General features: G+C 35.4%; 1 protein-coding gene across 1 annotated transcript in view; it reads right to left on the minus strand.

The window, feature by feature from the left end:
- PIK3C3 (phosphatidylinositol 3-kinase catalytic subunit type 3) overlaps window positions 1–20,799 on the minus strand; it is a 153,661-nt gene that overhangs the window by 48,222 nt on the left and 84,640 nt on the right. The window contains exons 14-20 of the mRNA XM_065889387.1: window positions 16,531–16,636; window positions 14,935–15,051; window positions 9,483–9,614; window positions 6,829–6,957; window positions 6,118–6,187; window positions 3,643–3,707; window positions 899–983 (exon numbers count right to left, since the gene is read on the minus strand). Coding sequence (XP_065745459.1) covers window positions 899–983; window positions 3,643–3,707; window positions 6,118–6,187; window positions 6,829–6,957; window positions 9,483–9,614; window positions 14,935–15,051; window positions 16,531–16,636 — 704 coding nt within the window. The remainder of the gene's footprint in view (window positions 1–898; window positions 984–3,642; window positions 3,708–6,117; window positions 6,188–6,828; window positions 6,958–9,482; window positions 9,615–14,934; window positions 15,052–16,530; window positions 16,637–20,799) is intronic.

A 20,799-nucleotide genomic window follows, 5' to 3' on the forward strand; every position in this document is an offset into this window, starting at 1 on the left:
CTAGGGGCAGGACAGGAAGAAGGATGCAGATGTAGAGAATGGACTTGAGGACACAGGGAAGGGGAAGGGTAAGCTGGGATGAAGTGAGAGAGTGTTCTGGACATATATACACTCTCAAATGTAAAATAGCTAGCTAGTGGGAAGCAGAGACATAGCACAGGGAGATCAGCTCGGTGCTTTGTGACCACCTACAGAGGTGGGATAGGGAGGATGGGAGGGAGATGCAAGAGGGAGGGGATATGGGGATATATGTGTACATATAGCTGATTCACTTTGTTATACAGCAGAAACTAACACAACATTGTAAAGCAATTATACTCTAATAAAGATGTTTAAAAAGAAGATGCATCTATAAAAGAGTAAACAGAATTTACACCTTATTCCTACTATTATGTCAAAACATTAACGACCTCTTTTTTCACATTTTCTATCTTTTAATTTTCTTGCACAGCATTTAAAACTGCTATGGTTTGAATGTTTGTGTCCCCTCAAAATTCACATGCTGAAATCCTAATGCCCAAGGTAGTGGTGTCAGGAGGTGGGAACTTCGGGAGGTGCTTAGCCCTCATGAATGGGATTAGCTCCCTATAAAAGATACCCCACAGAGCTCCCTAGCTCCTCCCAATAGGTGTAGATAAAGTAACACATCTTTGACCCAAGGAAGGCCCTCACCTGACCAGGCTGGCATCTTATCTCAGACTTCCAGCCCCCAGGACTGTGAAAAATATATTTCTGTTGTTTGTAAGTCACCCAGTCTCTGGTATTTTGTTATTGTAGCCCAAATGGACTAGAAAAAATCCTAACATGTTCTAAATGTGTATGAGCATGGTAATATCAGGATAGCCTGTTTTCCTTTATTTCCACATATCAATGAAACGTAGTAAGTTGAAATACTTACCACAGCTTTTAACATAAGTATCCATAACTTCAGCACTGATCCCATTTGGCCCATTCTCACTTGGTGCATATTTTCTAAAAAAGTTCTGAAAAGATATTATTTTCATGTTTATAAATTCAATACAATCCTTAAACAAATTAGCATTTAAAAATTGTAAATAATGACAAAGAGGTGTCTGGTGTACAGCAGTCAGTAATTATAAAATGTGGACTTTAGGAAGCATATTCCTCAGGAATCAGTCTTATTACTATGCTTATAGGCTAAGACAAACAAACAAACAAATAAATAAATAAAAGCCTGCTACTTCTATACCACAGGGGAAAACATTAAATAAACTTACTGCTATATCTCTATACTTAATTTATCAGTTTGTTTCACCTTTCTCTTGAATGTAAACATAAGGGGTTTTCTGGGTATCATATATTCTCCTAAAAGTGAACATGAGTTTTAAAAATTACCTTTTAAGTATGGCCACTGAAACACTGTTACCATTAACAAACTCAATAAAGTTACATTCCAATTTTCAAAATAATTAGAATGCAATGCTAAGAATTTTCAGATTCAGAGGAAAGTGATAAAAAGATAAATATAAGAGATGCAGACTGAACCAAAGAATTATAGGGGCACAATAAATACACTAGAGTGTCCAAAGAGTCTGGAAACACTGGGGAAAATCATGCATTTATTTTTTTTACCCCCAGATTACCAACTGGACCTATTCCCTTACATCTAGATGTTAAAGAAAAATACACAGTGTATATTATTTGAAAATACAACTAACACACTATTAAAAAAGTAAGTTTATCCTATGTTTTAAGCTTTTTGGAGCACTTTGTAAGTTTGACAAAGAATCTACATCTAGAATATATAAAGAACTCCTATAAATCAATAAGGAAAAGACAAACGACCCAACATGAAAATGCGTAAAAGATATGAACAAGCACTTCACAGAAGAAATAAATGGCCTACAAATATTTTTAAATACTCAATCTTTCAGGTAATCAGGGAAATGCAAACTAAATAATAATAAATACCAAAATTTAGAAGTTTGACAATACCAAGATTAGGCAAAGATGGGTAGCAATGAGAAACAGTTGCTTCTAAAAACAATTATTTTGGAAAACAATTTTTAATTATCTACTAAAGTTGAAGATAAGATAAGCTATGACTCAGCAAAATTATTTACACAGATCACACATGCAACTAAGAATCAGGACACAAACTGTCATTGGTTTAATTTACAAAATCATAATTGCACAGAGCAACATAATAATTGATAACTTTATTAAACAATTACTTCAGTTAAAACCTGTGCTAAAGCTCTGCATACATTTCATGTCATCTTCAGAACAATTCTAGAGCTAGGTACTCTTCATCATTATCCAAATTTTACAGATATAAAAACTGAGACTTGAAGGGTATGCTAGGGGGTCCCCTATACCTCTGACAGGTTTGATTTGTTAGTTGGGGTCACAGACTCAACTTACAGTTGTACCACAGCAGTGTGTATTACAGTAAAAGTATACACAACAGGATCAGCGTGGGAAAAATACACAGGCAAAGCCTGTGAATTCCATGTGCAATCCTCCTTGCTGTCTTCTGTGAAGGCATACACTGAGCGTACTTACTGGGGGCTGGTCATACAGGCACCCTCTACAGTCTATTTAGTTCAGTAACTATCAAAATTCTAGAAGGAAGGCAGGTTGCTTGCTATAAATCATATTATTTGTACAAACAGTCTAGGTATGTGAACCACCCTTATCAGTTAAAAGCCAAGTTCTCACAGAAAGCCAAATACCAGCTAAAGGCTAACCTGCTTGCAAGGTTACACAAAATATAGCTAGAAAGCTGCAGAGCCAAACTTCAAACTCAGGCAGTTTGATGTTTTGAGTGTGAGCTTTTAACCACTGAACATGACTGTACCCCAAACCAAACAGAATCAACCACCTGTTTTGACAACAAAACAGAGTAACGCTTTCTTGAAAATCTAAACTCCATACTGAATTACTGAGACACTTTAAACTGAGAAACACAAAAACACACTACAGCAAATATCCTCTATCAAGCCTTTCACTGTATTATTTTTCATCTCAGGCATATCAATTTTTCTGTGTGAATTATATACATTTTTCTTAGGAAAAAGAAAAATTATATTTAAAAATTAACAAAATAAACTATTAAGATGTAATAAGAATTCTGAATTAAACACTAATTCACATATTTAAAATGTAAAAAAAAAAATCCAAAGATATACATGGCTTAGTCCCAGAAAAAACTTGTCTTTTCTTATATTAAAGGAGAGAAATGACTTTGGAGGTGGGGATAAGGGTCTTAAAAAATAATTGTGCAAAACATGTACAAGCAAAAATATCACTGTAGGACTGTTCTGACAACAAAAATCGGAAATAATCAGAATGTTCACTGATGGCTAAATAAATTATAATATTTTCATACTTTGAAATATAATACAACCATAAACTGTAACAAATTTAAAATTTGTTTACCAGTTAATTCCTGATCTCCTATTATATGTTAGGCCCATTTTAAGGAACTAAACATCTACCATGGAAGCATTTCTAACTGTTAGCATTATTTACTTCTCAGGAAAGGAAAACAACTTTAGGGAAGATGGGTGATAAAAAGAGACTGTCATTTCTAACTTTATATACTTTTTATAAAGATTGAAATTTTTATAATAAGAATATATTCATGAAATTTATAAATCTTTAAAATAGATACTATACCTGAATGCTTCCTTCTGTATCAAGAACTTCAGCAACAGGAACTGACTGGATAAATTGCATGAAGCCTACACAGAAACAGATGCATTGTATTAAGCATAGCTATTGGTGAAGCAATAAAAATAAAGATTCTGCTAAGAATAGTCTTCATTTGAAAATGTATACACTACAAACCTAATAGCTTAAAGAGGTCTATAAACATTGTATTTAGTATACACTGGCATTTACATCATAGGAAATACAAGGAAACTTAAAAAACAAGAAATAAGCTGACAATCTGTATGCTTCTCAAGGCCAATTTCTATTATTATACACAAGGAACACAAAATAATAGGCTAGGCTTCTTAAATCTGGAATAAAAATTTCTTTCTATAGTATTATAACATATGTCAATTAAAATTATTCTGAATTTAAAATCATTTTAAGAAATCTGGAATTGTGGAATATCAATCACCTAACCCTAAAATTATAGTATATTCATTGGCTTTCTTTGTGTAATACTCCATCTTCTGCCATTCCCTGGAAATGATATAAGAGGGAAGTATAAATCCCTTAAACTACCAAAAAGAAGGGAAAGAAGATAGTATACAGGAGAATAAGGAGAAAAAGTAAATCTGGTAAGTCTAGGGACAACAAAAGAAGTATAAAACTACAAATCTGAAAAACAATCAAAGTTGAATGATGGAAACTATTTCAGGATCATAACCATGATCTGGTTTTGGTAAGCCTTACATTATAATCATTCACGTGCAAATTAGGAGACTGTATATTTCTTTAGAGTAAGAAATGTATCATCTATTCTTTTTTTTTTTATTTTTATTTTTTTTGTGGTACACGGGCCTCTCACTGTTGCGGCCCCTCCCATTGCAGAGCACAGGCTCCGGACGCGCAGGCTCAGCAGCCATGGCTCACGGGCCTTCCCGCTCCGCGGCATGTGGGATCCTCCCAGACCGGGGCACGAACCCGCGTCCCCTGCATCGGCAGGCGGACTCTCAACCACTGCGCCACCAGGGAAGCCCTGTATCATCTATTCTTATAAATACTGAACAGTCTGCATTAATGCACTTAACAGACATTTATAGTTTTTCTACTATGTAGCAAGAACTTCGCCAGATAAGCAAAAATAGAGCCTTGACCCTGCTTTCAAAGATCTTACAAGCTTGCAAGTTTTATTGGGATAAAAACTATGAACGAAAGAGAATAGCATAGGGAGACCTATATTACAACAGGGATCAGAGGACATCTGACATCTGAACCGTGTTTTGAAGGATAATAAAGATTAATTAGTAAAGCGGAAAGGATATTAAAGACAATGATCATATAAGACTGAAAAGAGCATGGTACATTTGAGAAAATGGAAGGTGGCTGGTGTGGCTAAAGCCTAAGAAGCAAGGGGGAGAGTGGCAAGAAAGAGGTGACAGAGATAGGTGCAGAAGTATGTCATACCATGCAAGAACTTGTAAACTAAGCTAAGGCTTTTGTCTTTGTCCCAAGAGCAAATGAAAGCTAAATAAATCAATCTATGAAGGATGGTAGAATATTTGCACTTTTAACAAGATCATTCTGAGAGAAAAATGAGAACAGGAATTAAACCGTCAAAAAGATTTGGGGGTGGCCCAGAGAAGGGCAGAAAGCCTAAAATAAAACAGGTACTTGTTTCTTCAAGATACCTAAGGGTAAGAAGCTCTAAGGGTAACAAGATTATAAAATTTACAATAGGCATTAGGCAAGCATTCCTAGGGAATCTTCTGCCAAACTTCCAGAGGTTACTCAATATCAAAAAGACTTAGATATATATTTAAAAAAAAAATTAGTGGATAAGGCAACATCATCTGCTGAGTGGCTTGTATAAGCAGGGCACAGCCTCTCTGAGTTTTAGTAACTCTCAGTAATGATTCCAGATACAGATCACCATGGAAGAAAACTACTGTAGTTTGTAGCTACTGAAAGTTTTGAATGCAAAGAAATATATCAGAAAGATGCTAATTTTTCTTCCAAATATGTTGTTTAATGATTCCAAGAGGTATAAAAGGAAGGAAGGACAGAAGGAAGAAAGGGAGGGACAGAGGGAGAGAGGGAGGGAGAGACAGAAGGTAGGCCAGCAGTCAGGAAGGCTCAAGTGGTCTTCAGTGTTACACATGAGTTCAATCTCTAACATTCTTAACACTTTTCAATTGAAAAAGGAAAAGTAGGGCTTCCCTGATGGCGCAGTGGTTGAGAGTCCGCCTGCCGATGCAGGGGACACGGGTTCGTGCCCCGGTCCAGGAAGATCCTACATGCCGCGGAGCGGCTGGCCCTGTGAGCCATGGCCGCTGAGCCTGCGCGTCCGGAGCCTGTGCTCCGCAATGCGAGAGGCCACAACAGTGAGAGGCCCGCGTACCACAAAATAAATAAATAATAAATAAATAAATAAATAAAAAAGGAAAAGTATACTCATTGGACACTGAAATAAATAATAATGTTATAAAATAAACTTACCATGTTTTGTACTAGTGGCTAATACTTTATAGGGCGTCAACTTCAAATCCAGATTTTCTTTTCGTAGCAGCTTAAGATCAAAAGTTATATTAACCAAATGAAAAGAATGTTATAAAATAGTTTTGCACGCAAGTACTATAGCACTTTAATACACAGAGATTTAGAAAGTAAACCTAAATTAAGGCTTAATTAAATCAATTAATTTAACTTTGATCATCAAAATAAATGTATTAAGCACTTTACAAGGTGGTATGTCAAATTTCTTATCTTTTTCTAGATCACTGTCAGTTTTCGATGAACAGAAGGATTTATGCAGGCCTTACTGGTCACAAAGTATTTTAGAACACAGAAAAAGGAAATGAGGACAAATATTTTCCTTTATAAGCCAGGGACAGAAACAGGATTTTAAAAAGAAGAAGATTTAATTGACTAAGAGGAAGAAAATTACTAAATTTAACACTGAAAGAACTTAACTGGGAAAAACATTTTTATAAAAAGGAACACATGCAGTTTCATTTTATACTAATCATAAGAGCCATACTGCAGTGTACAAAAACAACTAAATTTGCTCAAGATCAAGTGGAGATTGTTCAGCTTTCTAGGACTGCATCTGAATGTTACAAAACAATTCTGTCCATGCACAGCATATCCACTAAATCATCAATTTCTAAAATGAAAAAATGTTCCCTACCAACATAAGGTTATGTTCACCTTGTCCATGAGTGAAATGATTTGGAGAATAAGTTGATCTTGGCGTAAATCATCCCCATGCTTAAATATAACTGGATATTTGCCTCCATCTTCTGTCTTAAAGAATAACTGTGCGGGCATAAGGGCACTCTGGAAATAAAAATATTATTTTCAAATTATATAAGATGGAAATGTGGGGAAATTTATAATAATCTAAAGAAAAGAAATGAGTCTAATAAAGAAAACAAATAATAATAACCTTAATTTATACAGGCCATGAGAAATAATAGCATAAAAAGTATCAGACAGAGGGATGAACAGACGTGTGACAAAGCAAATACAGTAAAATGTTAATAACAGGATAGAAGAAGTGGGTATACAGTTGTTTACTGTGAAAGTCTTCCAACTTTGCTGTATGTTTGAAAACTTTCGTATAAAATGTTGGGGGAAAAGGCAACAAAAATGCTTCAAAGAATATATGTTTAGAACCTACAACCTCTAGTGGACTGAAACTCCAAACTTTAAATTATCTTAAATTTGTAGTATCCTTTTATCACCTCAGGCAAAATATATTTTATAAATTACCTTGTACCCTAGCTCACAAAAGCTCAAGAAGAACTGGAAGTGATCTTCCTAAAGATAAATGATAAGCAAGAGGTTCTTTGTTGTAATTTCCCTTTTCAGATTCGGATCTGATTCTGAAATTTAGATGTCATCTGAAATCTAATGCAAGCAGCTGACAATCTCAGGATAACTAAGCACTAATCCCAGTGCCTTAAGGGGTTCACTCCCCATGGAGATCTAGCTTTCATTCTTAAGCTAAGGTCTACAAAATACTGTTTAAAAATACTGAAAACTAGGTGCATAACCTTTTCAGCTCTAAGGAGTTCATAAAAAGACAACAGGAATTCATGGATTCCCCTACAACTCTGTGCAGACATTTCAGTGTATGTACAAGCATATGGGTAACATTCTAAAGTATCCAATCCATCACTTTCATTGGACCCTTAAAGACATTCATGACTCAAAAATGGTTAAAAATTATAATGCTAGAGTTATGTAGTAAACACTCTAGAACCATTAATTGCTATCTGCAATTCAGAATTTTTAAGAATGTCCACATACTCATATACACACTAACAAACGTAGTAAGGTAGATAGCTAGGGGGAAGCAGCCGCAAGGCACAGGGATATTAGCTCGGTGCTTTGTGACAGACTGGAGGGGTGGGATGGGGAGAGTGGGAGGGAGGGAGAAGCAAGAGGGAAGACATATGGGAACATATGTATATGTATAGCTGATTCACTTTGTTATAAAGCAGAAACTAACACACCATTGTAAAGCAATTATACCCCAATAAAGATGTTTTAAAAAAAAAAAATTGAAATATAGTTGATGTATAATATTATGTTAGCTTCAAGTGTACTACATAGTGGAAAAAAGAAAAAAAAAGAATGTCCACATACTTAATAAGGGCTGGAAGAAAAAAATCAGGACTGAATATTAGGATTAAAAAGATGTCCCATGATATTTTATTGACCATCTACTTTGTGTATATAAGACATAATTATAAAATTATATTATTAAGGGAAAAATGGATCCAGAATACACCTAACAATAATGATAGATTCTTATGCCCCACTCTTACAACTCCTGCTCTATGTCTTAGATATTCTTTTTCATCCTGTTTGCAAAAAAATAATAAAAATCCTTTTTTGATTCACTGGTTTTGATTAGTCCTAAGGGAATGAGAATATTAGAAGCAGGTCTTATTTGGGAGTTCTAGCATGAACTAAGAAATACTTGCATTTTCTCTCCTGTACCAGCATTTTTCAAATTGCAGGATATAATTCAATAATGAGTTTTAAAACCAATTAAATAGGTTGCAAACAACATTTAAAAATTAATGCAATAGAATAGTTTTTAAAAGAATAGAAACTATTAGAGTCCATAATATGCAGTAAGGTTAAGTACTGCTTTATGAAACTTACATTGCAGTTGTGTGCGCTGGGCTGCCATGGGCTGCCTTTAAACACACCCTTAAAAAATCAACCATTTTTTACTGTAATCACACCCCTTTTCATATACCCAAGTTGTTGATCTATGAACCCTTTCTTATCTGATACAAAGTAATATCCCAATGCAACTTATGCCCTTCCACCCTTAGAATCAGAAGACCTAAAACATCATGCCTCAGAGAGACCTTTCAATATGATGCCCAGCAGATAATGATGCTTCTTCACAAGTAATGATGCTCAGCCCTTTGGCCTGCTTAGAGAAGGCAGCTGCTACCAGTTCTTTCTAACTATCCAGGTGGTGGCCAGCCAAAAGAAAGTCTGGCATGCTATTAAGGACTAAAGAGAATTACTACACTTGAAAATACAAGAAAAAATTTAAGTCATAGGTTAACTAGAACTCATATCTAAACACGGGAACTTATAATGTCTAAGTTTGCGATTTAACTTTTAATTTTTTTAAAAAAAAGCTTACATGAGAAAAATCAGGTGATTAATAAATAGTTCAAAAATTAAAGATTAAAAAATCCAGATATAAAAATATTTTATACATTTCACATAAAATGTCTACTGATAATACAAAAAGATCTTAAAACAAAACACACGGATAAATAAAAGGTATCTTTTTTCAAAGGTAGTGTCTAAAGATCCACCACAATTACCTTAAATAATGTAGCTGTTTCTGGGATTATTCCTCTAATTTTCACCTGGGGTTCTAAAGGCAATGGGATAAGTTCTACATCTGACAAGTTCATCTTTTCGTTGTCTCCAAGCAATGCCTGTAGTCTCTCATTCTAGGAGAACAAGTTAGAAAGTACTAATTAGGTTAAAATGGAAAAGGGGTTTTTAAAGTATAATGTAAAGACATAAAGACTGATTCTATTAACTTTAAAATATTTGCAAAGCACCATAAAAGTATATGCGAAGTAATACAACATAAAGGAGAGAATATGTGTGAGAGACAAACATTTATAATCCACCTGACAAAAGCAGCAGCATGCTTTAAAAGGAGCAATCCCTTGACCTATGAAAAGTTGGACTTTCATAAGGTTAGGGAATATGTTTCTGTTGCTGCAACTGATAATCAGGAATATACTCAAGCTGGATTTAAAGATGCAATTTCTATTTTCAAAGGATCTGTGAAGTCACAAGGAGAAACTATTTCATTTGAAGCTTAATTTCTCATGACCAAATATTAAGCAAGAATTTCATTAGCTGTTCCATTGCATGTATTGGGTTTAGAAAGTAAACTCAATTTACTTGGACCTTACCTTTTACTGTTCATTGACTCTGTCTGATTGAACTTTTCCCAAGATATCACCATTTATTTATTTCCTTTAGCTCACACGCACACCGCATTGAGCCAAGATTTCAGAAATTCAAGCCATGATGAAACAGCTTTGTCATTTAGCAGCATCTATAGTGTTTAGACCAAGCCCATCTATTCAATTTCAAAATAATAATCTATTTCCTTTGAAAGCTGTGAGAGTATTGCATTCTTTAAACAGGTGAGCTTGTTCTTAAAGGGAGAAAACTTGACCTAATACACTGGGCTTCTTCCTATTTCTCAAACATGTCACACATGCTCCCATATCAGGGCCTTTGTGCTTGCAGCTCCTCTGGCTGGAATAGTCTTCTCTAGTTATTCAGTGGCTTGCTCCCCTACTTGCTTCAGGTTTCTGTCCAAATGTCAACTCTCAGTGAGGCCTTCCTGACTATTCCATTGAGAAGTGAAAAGCTGCCTTAATACTCGAACCCAGCACTTCCTATTCCCCTTTCCAGCTTTTTCTCCAAAGCACATGACACTATCTAGCATAAAATATATTTTACTTATTTTGTTAACTTTCTCCTCCAACAGGAATGTAAGGTCCTTACATTCTAAAGGTAGGGATTTTTATATTCACCTCTGCATCCTCAGAACCTAGAAAAGTGCCTGGCACATAGTAGGCATGTGATACATTTTTATAGAATAAATATTATAACATAAAGAATCACAAAGTGAAAAGAGACTACTGAACATTCAAAATGAAAGCTTTAATTGTTTTTTAAAAGTGTGGCATCAATGCATTTTTATTGGAACTCAAATATCTATATTCAAAGACCTCAATCAAGAGAATTTTTCCTTAAATGAGATCAGCAAAGGAAAGAAGTTGGCAACAATATTATTATTTGCTTTACCATCTGACACCTAACTCATGGATCCCCTGGCCACACATTTAACGCTGTTGCACTCACCAAGGCAACTCTCTCCCAACTTCGTTATGAGGGATGGAAAAGTACTATTACATATGATTGCAAATTATTAGCTGTAGTCATTTCATTATTCCTAGTAATAACACAAATAATGGTGGTAGAGAGTCATCTTGGCATTTCACTAAAACTCGAGGGCTTGTTTCTAGTAAAACTAAGTAAATAAAACTATGTTTGTCTTTTAACACATCATGAAAAACTGAAAAGATTTTTAGCCAATGTTGACAATATATTTAGGACTGTCTGACTTAAAATATAGGAAAAACAATATGTGTTTTGCAATATGTGGCAAAAACAACATTTATTTTGGGGGACTATAAGTGCTGTCTCCAGTAGGGAGTCAACTTCCAGAACAGCGAAAACTGAGGTGTATCCAGAGGCTCATGGGTGGCGAACAAAAGAGTATGTCACATAAGAACAAACTGCGGTTTAAATACATGCCCCAAACTGACAGTCAAAAGAACAGGAATTCTTTCTGCTGGTGGGCACTGGGGTCACACTGCTGCTCACCAGGGCACCTCTGGAGAGAAGGGCTCCAGGAGGAACAGCAGTAGGAATTTAGTTATTTAACCAGGATTTGTGATTCTTCTCAAAAACAAAGAAAACGCCGACTCAATAAACATGTGTTTCTCTGCAGCCTATTTTCTCCTCCCTAACCTCGTTAACATTATTCCCTGCACGCATCTCTGCCAGACCTGATCCCCTGCCTTTAAATTCCCGACTCAATTTTTCACCTTTTAGTCTCTCCGCCTTCCTCTCACAATTCTGAAGGACAGTAAAATGTGTTGTGGTGTTTTACAAATGTCACCAAGAAAGATTTTCCATTTATGGGATTAGGTAAAGAGAAGATATCAGATGAATCCTTCATATCATTTGGGCAAAAGATCAGGAAAAATAACATCTGAAGAACAGATGCTCATCTATTATCATCAAGTAGAAACCTCACCCCGTTGAGAGCAAAATCAATGTACTGGCCATGAGAACACATTGCCAGTCACTATCACTAGTTCTGCAACCTTGGGTGAGTTACTCTGGACCTTCTTTTTCTCAGAAAAATTCTAGTCTAAATAATCTCTAGAGGTTCTTTCCATGTCAAATAAATTGTATTCTAAGATACTAAGATTCTAAAATGAGAGCCAGAAAAGCACTGTAGATAAAAATATGGACTCAGAATGTCTGGGTACAAATCCTAACTTCAACACTTACTAACTGAGGACATCTGGCAAATTACTTAACCTCCTACTACCTACTTTTCCTTACAATTGGGATAATAATAGTACCTAACTTATAGGGTTGTTGTGTGGATAAAAATCAATGTATATAAACTCATAAAATAGGGTCCCATACATAATCTGTACTTCTAACCACTCCTATTACTATAACAGGCCTCATTTAATTGCACTTCACTTTAGGGCACTATGCAGATATTGATTGCATTGTTTACAAATTGAAGGTCTATGGCAACCCTGTGTCAAGCAAGACTATTGGTGCCAATTTTCCAACAGCACTTGCTCACCTTGTGTCTCTATGTCACATTTTGGTAATTTTCACAATATTTCAAACCTTCTCACTATTATTATACTTGTTATCATGATCTGTGATCAGTGATCTTTGATGTTACTATTGTAATTGATTTGGGGCATCATGAACCAAGCTCATATAAAACGGAGAACCTAATCGATAAAACGTTACGTGCGTTTTGACTGCCCCATTGACCAGCTATTCTCCCTCTCTCTTCTTCCCCTATTCCCTGAGACACAATGTTGAAATTAGGACAATTTACAACCCTACAATGGCTTTTATGTGTTTAAGTGAAAGGAAGAGTCACAAATCTCTCACTTTAAATCAAAAGCTAGAAATAATTAAGCTAGTGAGGAAGGCATGTTGAAAGCCTAGACAGGCCGAAAGCTAGGCCTCTTATGCCAAACAGCCAAATTGTGAATGCAAAGGAAAAATTCTTGAAGGAAATTAAACTACTATGAACACATGGATGATGAGAAAGCAAAACAGCCTTATTGCTGATCCGGAGACAGTTTTAGTGGTTTGGATAGAAGATCAAACCGGCCACAACATTCCCTTCAGCCAAAGCCTAACCCAGAGCAAGCCCTAACTCTCTTCAATTCTATGAATGCTGAAAGAGGTGAGAAAGCTGCAGAAGAAAAGTTTGAAGCTAGCAGAGCTTGGTTCATGAGGTTTAAGGAAAGAAGCCATCTCTATAGCATCAAAGTGCAAGGTGAAGCAGCAAGTGCTGACGTAGAAGCTGCAGCAAGTTATCCAGAAGATCTAGCTAAGATAATTAACAAAAGCAGTGGATGACACAGCCTTATATTCGAAGAAGATGCCATCCAGGACTCTCACAGCTAGAGAGGAGAAGTCAATGCCTTGCTTCAAGGCTTCAAAGGACAGGCTGACTCTCTGGTCAGGGGCTAATGCAGTTGGCAACTTGAAGTTTAAGCCAACGCTTATTTACCATTCCAAAAATCCTAAGGCTCTTAAGAATTATGCTAAATCTACTGCCTGCTCTATAAATGAAGAACAAAGCCTGGATGACATCACATCTGTTTACAATATGGTTTACTGAATATTTTAAGCCCACTGTTGAGATTACTGGTCAGAAAAAAAAAGATTCCTTTCAAAATATGACTGCTCATTGACAATGCACCTGGTCACTCAAGAGTTCTGGTGAAGATGTACAGTGAGTTAATGTTTTTTATACCTGCTAACATAATATCCATTCTGCAGCCCATGGATCAAAGTCTGATTTTGACTTTCAAGTCTCAGTACTTAAAAAATACTATCATAAGGCTGTGAGTGTTAGTGATTCCTCTGATGGATATAGGCAAAGTAAATTGGCAATGTTCTGGAAAGGATTCACCATTCTAGATGCCATCAAGAACAACTGTGATTCATAGAAAGAGGTCAAAATATCAACATTAACAGGAGTTTGGAAGAAGTTGATTCCAACTCTTAGGATGACTTTGGGAGGTTCAAGACTTCTGTGGAAGAAGTAACTAGCAAGATAGCTAGACTTAGAAGGGGAGCCTGAAACTGTGACTGAATTGCTGCAAACTCATGATGAAACTAACAGATGAGAGGCTGCTTCTTAGGGATGAGCAAAGGAAGGTAGTTTCTTGAGATGGAATCTACTTCTGGTGAAGATGCTATAAATGTTGGTGAAATGACAAACAGAGGATTTAGAATATTCCATAAAGTTTGTTGATAAAGCAGTGGCAGGGTTTGAGAGAACTAACTCCAATTTTGAAAGAAGTTCTACTATGGGTAAAAATGCTGCCAATGAGCACTGCATGCTACAGTGAAAACAAATTGTTAGTGAAAAGAAGAGTCAACTGACGTGGCAAAGATTAATTATCTTCATTGTTGTCTTATTCTACAAAATTGCCCCAGCCACTCCAACCTTCAGCAACCACCACCCTGATCAGTTAGCAGCCACATCATCGAGGCAACGCCTTCCATCAGCAAAAAGATTATGATTCTCTGAAGGCTCAGATGATGGCTAGCGTTTTTTAGCAATATTTTTAATTAAGGTATATACATTGCTTTCTTTAGGCATAATGCCATTGCACACTTAACGGACTACAGTATAGTCTATACTATACAGTATAGTGTAGACCTAACTTTTATATGCACTGGGAAACCAAAAAATTCATGTGACTCACTTTATGGTGATATTTGCTGTACTGCAGTGGTCTGGAACAGAACCTGCAATATCTCCGAGGTATGGCCGTAATTGCATGATAAGAATTCCATAAAATATATCAACCAAAGAGACAGTACCAAAACTCAGTATTTTATGATACCAAGACATTATTAGTCATAAACAGAAAGCAAAGCCCAAAGGTTTACCTTTTTCTTACGATTTCCACTTTCACGCTGAACTGCCTTCATTAGGTGCACCAGCCGATCTACAAAGGTCTGCTGTGCAGCCAACAAAGAACGCATAACTCTGACAGACTTATCACCCTGAAGGGATTCAAAGGAAAGAAAAATTAATTCTATGTAGCATAATGATTAGGGTTTCTTCAATAGCATGGGTGATCTTTATTCTTTTAATAGCCACAAACTTCAACACAAAGTAGTATTGAAAAAAATTATCTTTATTCAGAGAGAATGATAAACCTGTTATCTTAAACACCGCCAACTCTTCCACAATTGAAAATTAACTGAATCTTCAGCGAATACTGGTCTATCAAAAATTGCACTTTTTTTCCCACACGCAACCATGTGACAAGATAGAATTCATTCACCCAAAATGTATTCACTCACCAGTTCAATAAATATCTGGAAGCCTATAATTTCTTCAAAAATGTGCTGGGCATACAGCAGAAACAATACTATCCTCAGGGAAATAAATATATACTTAAAAAAAAAGTTCTCAAAGAGTAATATGATATGCTTGCTTAGTAAAACAGAAGTCATAAAAACTAAATGCTATAAAGTCTCATGTAGTAATTCTCAGTTCATAAAATATTATAAAATAACATTTTCCCATTTAGTCTCTCCAATTACATTGATAAAGGCAGCTTGGCAATTGTCATCCTTATTTCGAAGATGGAAATTTATGCTCAAAGAGACTGAAATTTCCTCACAGGATGACAAAGGTTATAAGTGACAGAGATTATGAGAGGACCAACTGCTTATCTGCTAGTCAGTTAGATATAGAGAATCTCTGGCCTCTGAGAACTGTACAAAAGTTTAGACTCAAAGAGTTCAATAAGATGTGACTTAAGTTTTTAAGAAAATTTAAATGAAACATGAAACAGCAGATAAAGATGCTCTGAAGTAAAATATTACATTTCTACAGCAAATCACAGTTAACGTCGTGACAGTTTTCTTTTCATTGCCTATGCACCTTCTGCTGACTGAACTGTGACACTGCCTTAACAATCACAAGAATACCGGGCGAAAAATGGCTTACATACCTCTAGAAACTATAAAAGCAAAAATATAAGTTATATAGAAAGTATCTGTAATATGATCATTACCAGATTTATATAAATAAACCTAGTCTTAAAAATAAAAACAGAAAACAGAGAGTGAAATAAAAAAGCAAAGCTTTGGGGGTTTTCTGTTCCAGGTATAGGTTTATTTTATTAAATCAGGGGTCAACAAACTTACTATAAAGGGCCAAGGATTAACTACTTTAGGTCTTGTTGACTATAGAGATTCCATACCAGATATTTATCTCCTATTGGAGTACAAAAGTGACCGCAAACAATATGAAAACAAATGAGCATGACTATGTCCCAATAAAATTTTACTTATGAACACTGAAATGTGAATTTCACATAATTTTCATGTGTCACAAAGTATTATTCCTCTTGTGATTTTTTACAACTATTTAAAAATAAAAATCCTTAGCTCATAGGGCATACCAAAACAGGCAATAGGCCGGATATGTCCCATGCACCGTGTCTGCCAACCCCTACATTAAATGGTTACCTTCAACAATGCTTGGCTGAACCGTCTCATTACATTCAAGTACATCTCATGGGTCTTTGGATCTCTCTGCTGAGTATCTTGATCTTCACATTCCACTATCACATACCTTAAAAATGTTAAGTCATTCATGTAAATGTGAAATGAAACTCAGAATCATTTTGTAAACACTTATGCCTTTCCATTAAAACAGATCAATTCACATTTGCAAAAATAATTAATGGGAGTAATGAAACATATTTTATTGTCACTCTTTTTAAAGCTGAAAATTCAGGAACAACATATATAACCTTCTATAAAGGTAAATTAATAACAGAATGCCTTAATGTGTACAATATCCTAGACTTTCTAAAAAATTTGGCATCAAAATGAGCATTTTCTCCTAATGCTTTATGAGGTACACAGAGCATTAACATCTTCAGAAATTATATAAGCTCACAAATCTACCAAGTAACTCATGAACAAAAATATTTTCAAAATATATGTAATACTTTTGGTATTACATAAGGCTCTCTTATTCTGGGGAAAAACAACAACAACAACAACAACAACACTGAAGCTTTTTTCATTAACATACCTCTGAAAGATAAATTAAAATCTTAATTTTTCCTTTCATATCCAATTTCCCCATTTCTCAAAATTCCATATATAATCTTCAATTTTTCCATCATAAAATTGTGGTTTTAGAGAGTTAAAAAATTTTAAATATAAATATAGTCTTAAACCTAAACTGCTTATACAATTCATATAATCATATAAATAATGACCTGGATTAGATTTTAGAGGTTTTTTAATCCAGTGTTTCCAACTGTTCTGATTGGAACAAGCCATACTAACAAATACATTTTAGATCACAACTCGTTACACACAGCCCACGTGTGCACACAGATGCATAAAACTGAAAAAAATTTCACAAAGCAATATTCTATGAACAATATGTTAATATTTGTTACTCTGTTCTATTTCACTTTTCTTTAAATAACAAATGCTAGACTGTGAGCCTTAAAATTGATTTCAGTGGATAATGATGTGCAGTTTCAAACTTGCTTACTTTATCAACAGCAAAACTTAGAGGTGGCTGTATCTTGCCCACGGTGGCACAACTCGTTGACTGAAGAGCTGAAATCAGAACCCTGGACTCTGGGGTCCTCGGCTAGAATTCTTTCTACTAAGCTTACTCTCACAGTTTGACCTTTAAAAACCACATGAAACTTTTTAACTTCCTTAACTGATAGTATTTCACAAATCTCAAATCACAGGGCTTACTATTTTCCTTTATACTATTTCTGAAAAGAAAATAGTTAACCATCTAGAAGGTAAACTTCATAAGAGCAGAAAGCTTACCTGTCCATCTTGATACCCTCAGCACTTCCATGCCTGGTTCATAATACTCAATATATTATTGTTGAATGAATGACCCCAATTTCATGGATTTAACAAGTATCTCAATGCTGATAATTCTCAAATATGAATATATATCCCTTTTCCCACATCTAAGGCCTAACTTTGCATGTCATTAGGTGATCTGCTTTTATATTCAACTACCCTAATTTTCAAGCAGAAGATCCCCTTTTCAAGACACTGCTTGTCATTTTTAACAGAAGATGTGTAAAACTGAAGTTATCACACTAAATGAGTTACTTTTCTATCTCAATTGAAGGCATTATCAATATTTCAGGCATTTAGGCTACAGTTTGAATCACGTGAGGTTGTAACCAAACCAGAGAACACAGGTTCTACCTAAAACTATAACTGGCACTTTGTGTTTAATTTGTGGTCTGTGCATCTAGAGCCAAACGTAGATTACATTCCCTCACTTCAAACACCTATATCCAATTAGTCACTAGGCTCTGTTGATTTTTTCCTAAAAAATGCTTCTTGTAGTTGTACTGTACTACTAGCAAGCCCTGTCTGGAATCAACCAGCAGATACCTCTCACCTAGCTTCTCTAACTCTAAAAACAAACCCCTTACTGATCAATACAATCATCCAAATTTTTCTTCTTTAAACTACCTTCATCATGTCCCACCTATATTAACAAAAACATCAATGGTTCCTGCTTTTCTACTATTTTAAAACAGTTTCTGTGGCCATAAGCTTCTGGTTCAAACTTCCACCATCTCCAATTCATGCATTCACACTCCAATCAGCTCGACTCCCCACCACCCCCACTTTGTGCTTTCACTCATGTTTCGGTGCTGTCCAGAAACACCTTCCGACCTCCACCTTTCCTTATTCTACCCACCCTTCAAATACAGGTGACACTCCGTCTCTTCCAGGAAGTTTTTGCAAACCCTAACAACTTCTTTCTCCTCTGCCTTCCTAAAACAGGCACAGCCTCTCATACAACTTGTGGTGATAATGTTACCTTGCTCGTCACTGTTTCACACATTTACTCCTAGCTCCTTTCAGAGATTATAAAGAAACCGATGCCAGATTCCGCATCTTAAAAATCTTTAGTAGCCCTTGACATACACAATATAGTCTTACACAAAGAAATGTTTTAAAGGTTGATAAAAGTTAAGAGCCTTCTCCCACTGACTTCCCAGGTGATCTGGAAGTCCTCAGAGTTGTATAACCTAACAATAGAATTTTCTGTAAAGTGGTATGAGGAACTAAACCCTGACACTATATCTACCTTATAGAATGAGAGTTCTAAACCAAAAATTCAAGAAAGCATTTTTCAATCTTGAAACTGTCAATACAGATTCAAACCCAGTCCATACTCTCTAACCCTTTAAAGTCCTTGACTATTCCCATCACCTTAGTGTATTCATTGTGTTTTCCTGTGTTTACACGGCAACTCCTTTCTAAAGGAGTAATACAGATGACCATAATATACGGCTCCACTGCTTTGTTCAGGTCCCATTGACTGCCAAGTAAACACAATGGCTGCAGCTACGTGATAAAGGTCACATACCAAACACCTCTCAAAATCATTCAAGCCAAAGTTCTTATGCAAAGGAAAAGTCCATCTAAAATAAAAATGACAGTGTCATCTCCAAAATGAAGGACAAATTTAGATAAAGACTAGAAGACCTAGATTTGAGTCACTTCTGAATTCTCTGTTCTCAGCAGTAAGGAAACTCTACAAAACACTCTCAGGTGCTTCCTTGAAACCTGTCATCTTCAAGTAGAAATGCAGACAAAATTGCCTGGGTACCCATCGTATGATGACATCAGTGGGCTACCTGTTTCCTGGCAATTTCATTTTGTGAGGTAAATAACCTTTATTACCTTGAAAGGTCTTAAAACTTATAGAAAAACATGTCAAGGCAGCCAGAGTTTACTTTCAATTTCAACATACTGGAATAGCTATAAAAATAAAAAAAACTGCAACAATTTATAGATCCTGATGCCCAACACTTTACAGACTGGAGACTATAACTCCCCTCTGAGGTTTAAAATGTTGACACTATTCATTTTAAAAGGATTGTCTGTACTACTGTAGGCCTCTAAGGATTCAACTATAGCAGGAATCCTGTTTAAATCAATGAAAAGGGAACAAATGAACAAGGAAATTCAAAATGTTCAAAAGGAAAGAGCACAATCAAGTAAAATTTATATTTTAATACATTTGTTATAATAGAGTAAACTTAGACTGAGAGGCATATAAATTGTTACATGTGATTAATATTTTTATACTATTCTGTCCAGGTTCAAAGGAATAGAATGATTATTTTAAGTCAATTATTTGAAATTATTTCCCATATTTTCACCCTACAATCAAAAAAGTGGTGTGTACCAAAGTCAGAAGTCCACATCAATAGCTTTTTCTTCCCCATGAGTGTTTCTGAATATGAAATATGCAGACTATAAATATGGGAAAAACAATTACTCCTCAGAGAATGAATAGACATAGCACATGCTATTGCATCAGTGAATCAGAGACATAGTGGGAAAACACAAATCAAATCTAAGTTTGATGGAATGCTTATAAGACTGGGAGCTAGGGCTGTACTTTGTTTATTATCTATGGAGAAAACAAAGTGCTCTTTCTGAACAGAAACTGTTGCCTCGTTGGAAACTGCTCATCTAATAGGTTTCCTACTGTTCAGCTGCTTTCAGAATGGTTTGAAAACTCTTCCTACTTGAAATAAGATATCAAAGATGCTATCTCAACTAATTTCAAATTTTACAATGAAATCTGGTCTATACTCAAATCCAAATACATAATTTTAAACACCACATAATCAGTATACATACATACAGCTCTTATAATAGTGACTACTCTAGACTATAAATTCTGAGCCAGAGTAAACTTTCCATGAA

Source organism: Phocoena phocoena, chromosome 13, assembly GCF_963924675.1.
Source record: "Phocoena phocoena chromosome 13, mPhoPho1.1, whole genome shotgun sequence".
NCBI classification, from domain to species: Eukaryota; Metazoa; Chordata; class Mammalia; order Artiodactyla; family Phocoenidae; genus Phocoena; species Phocoena phocoena.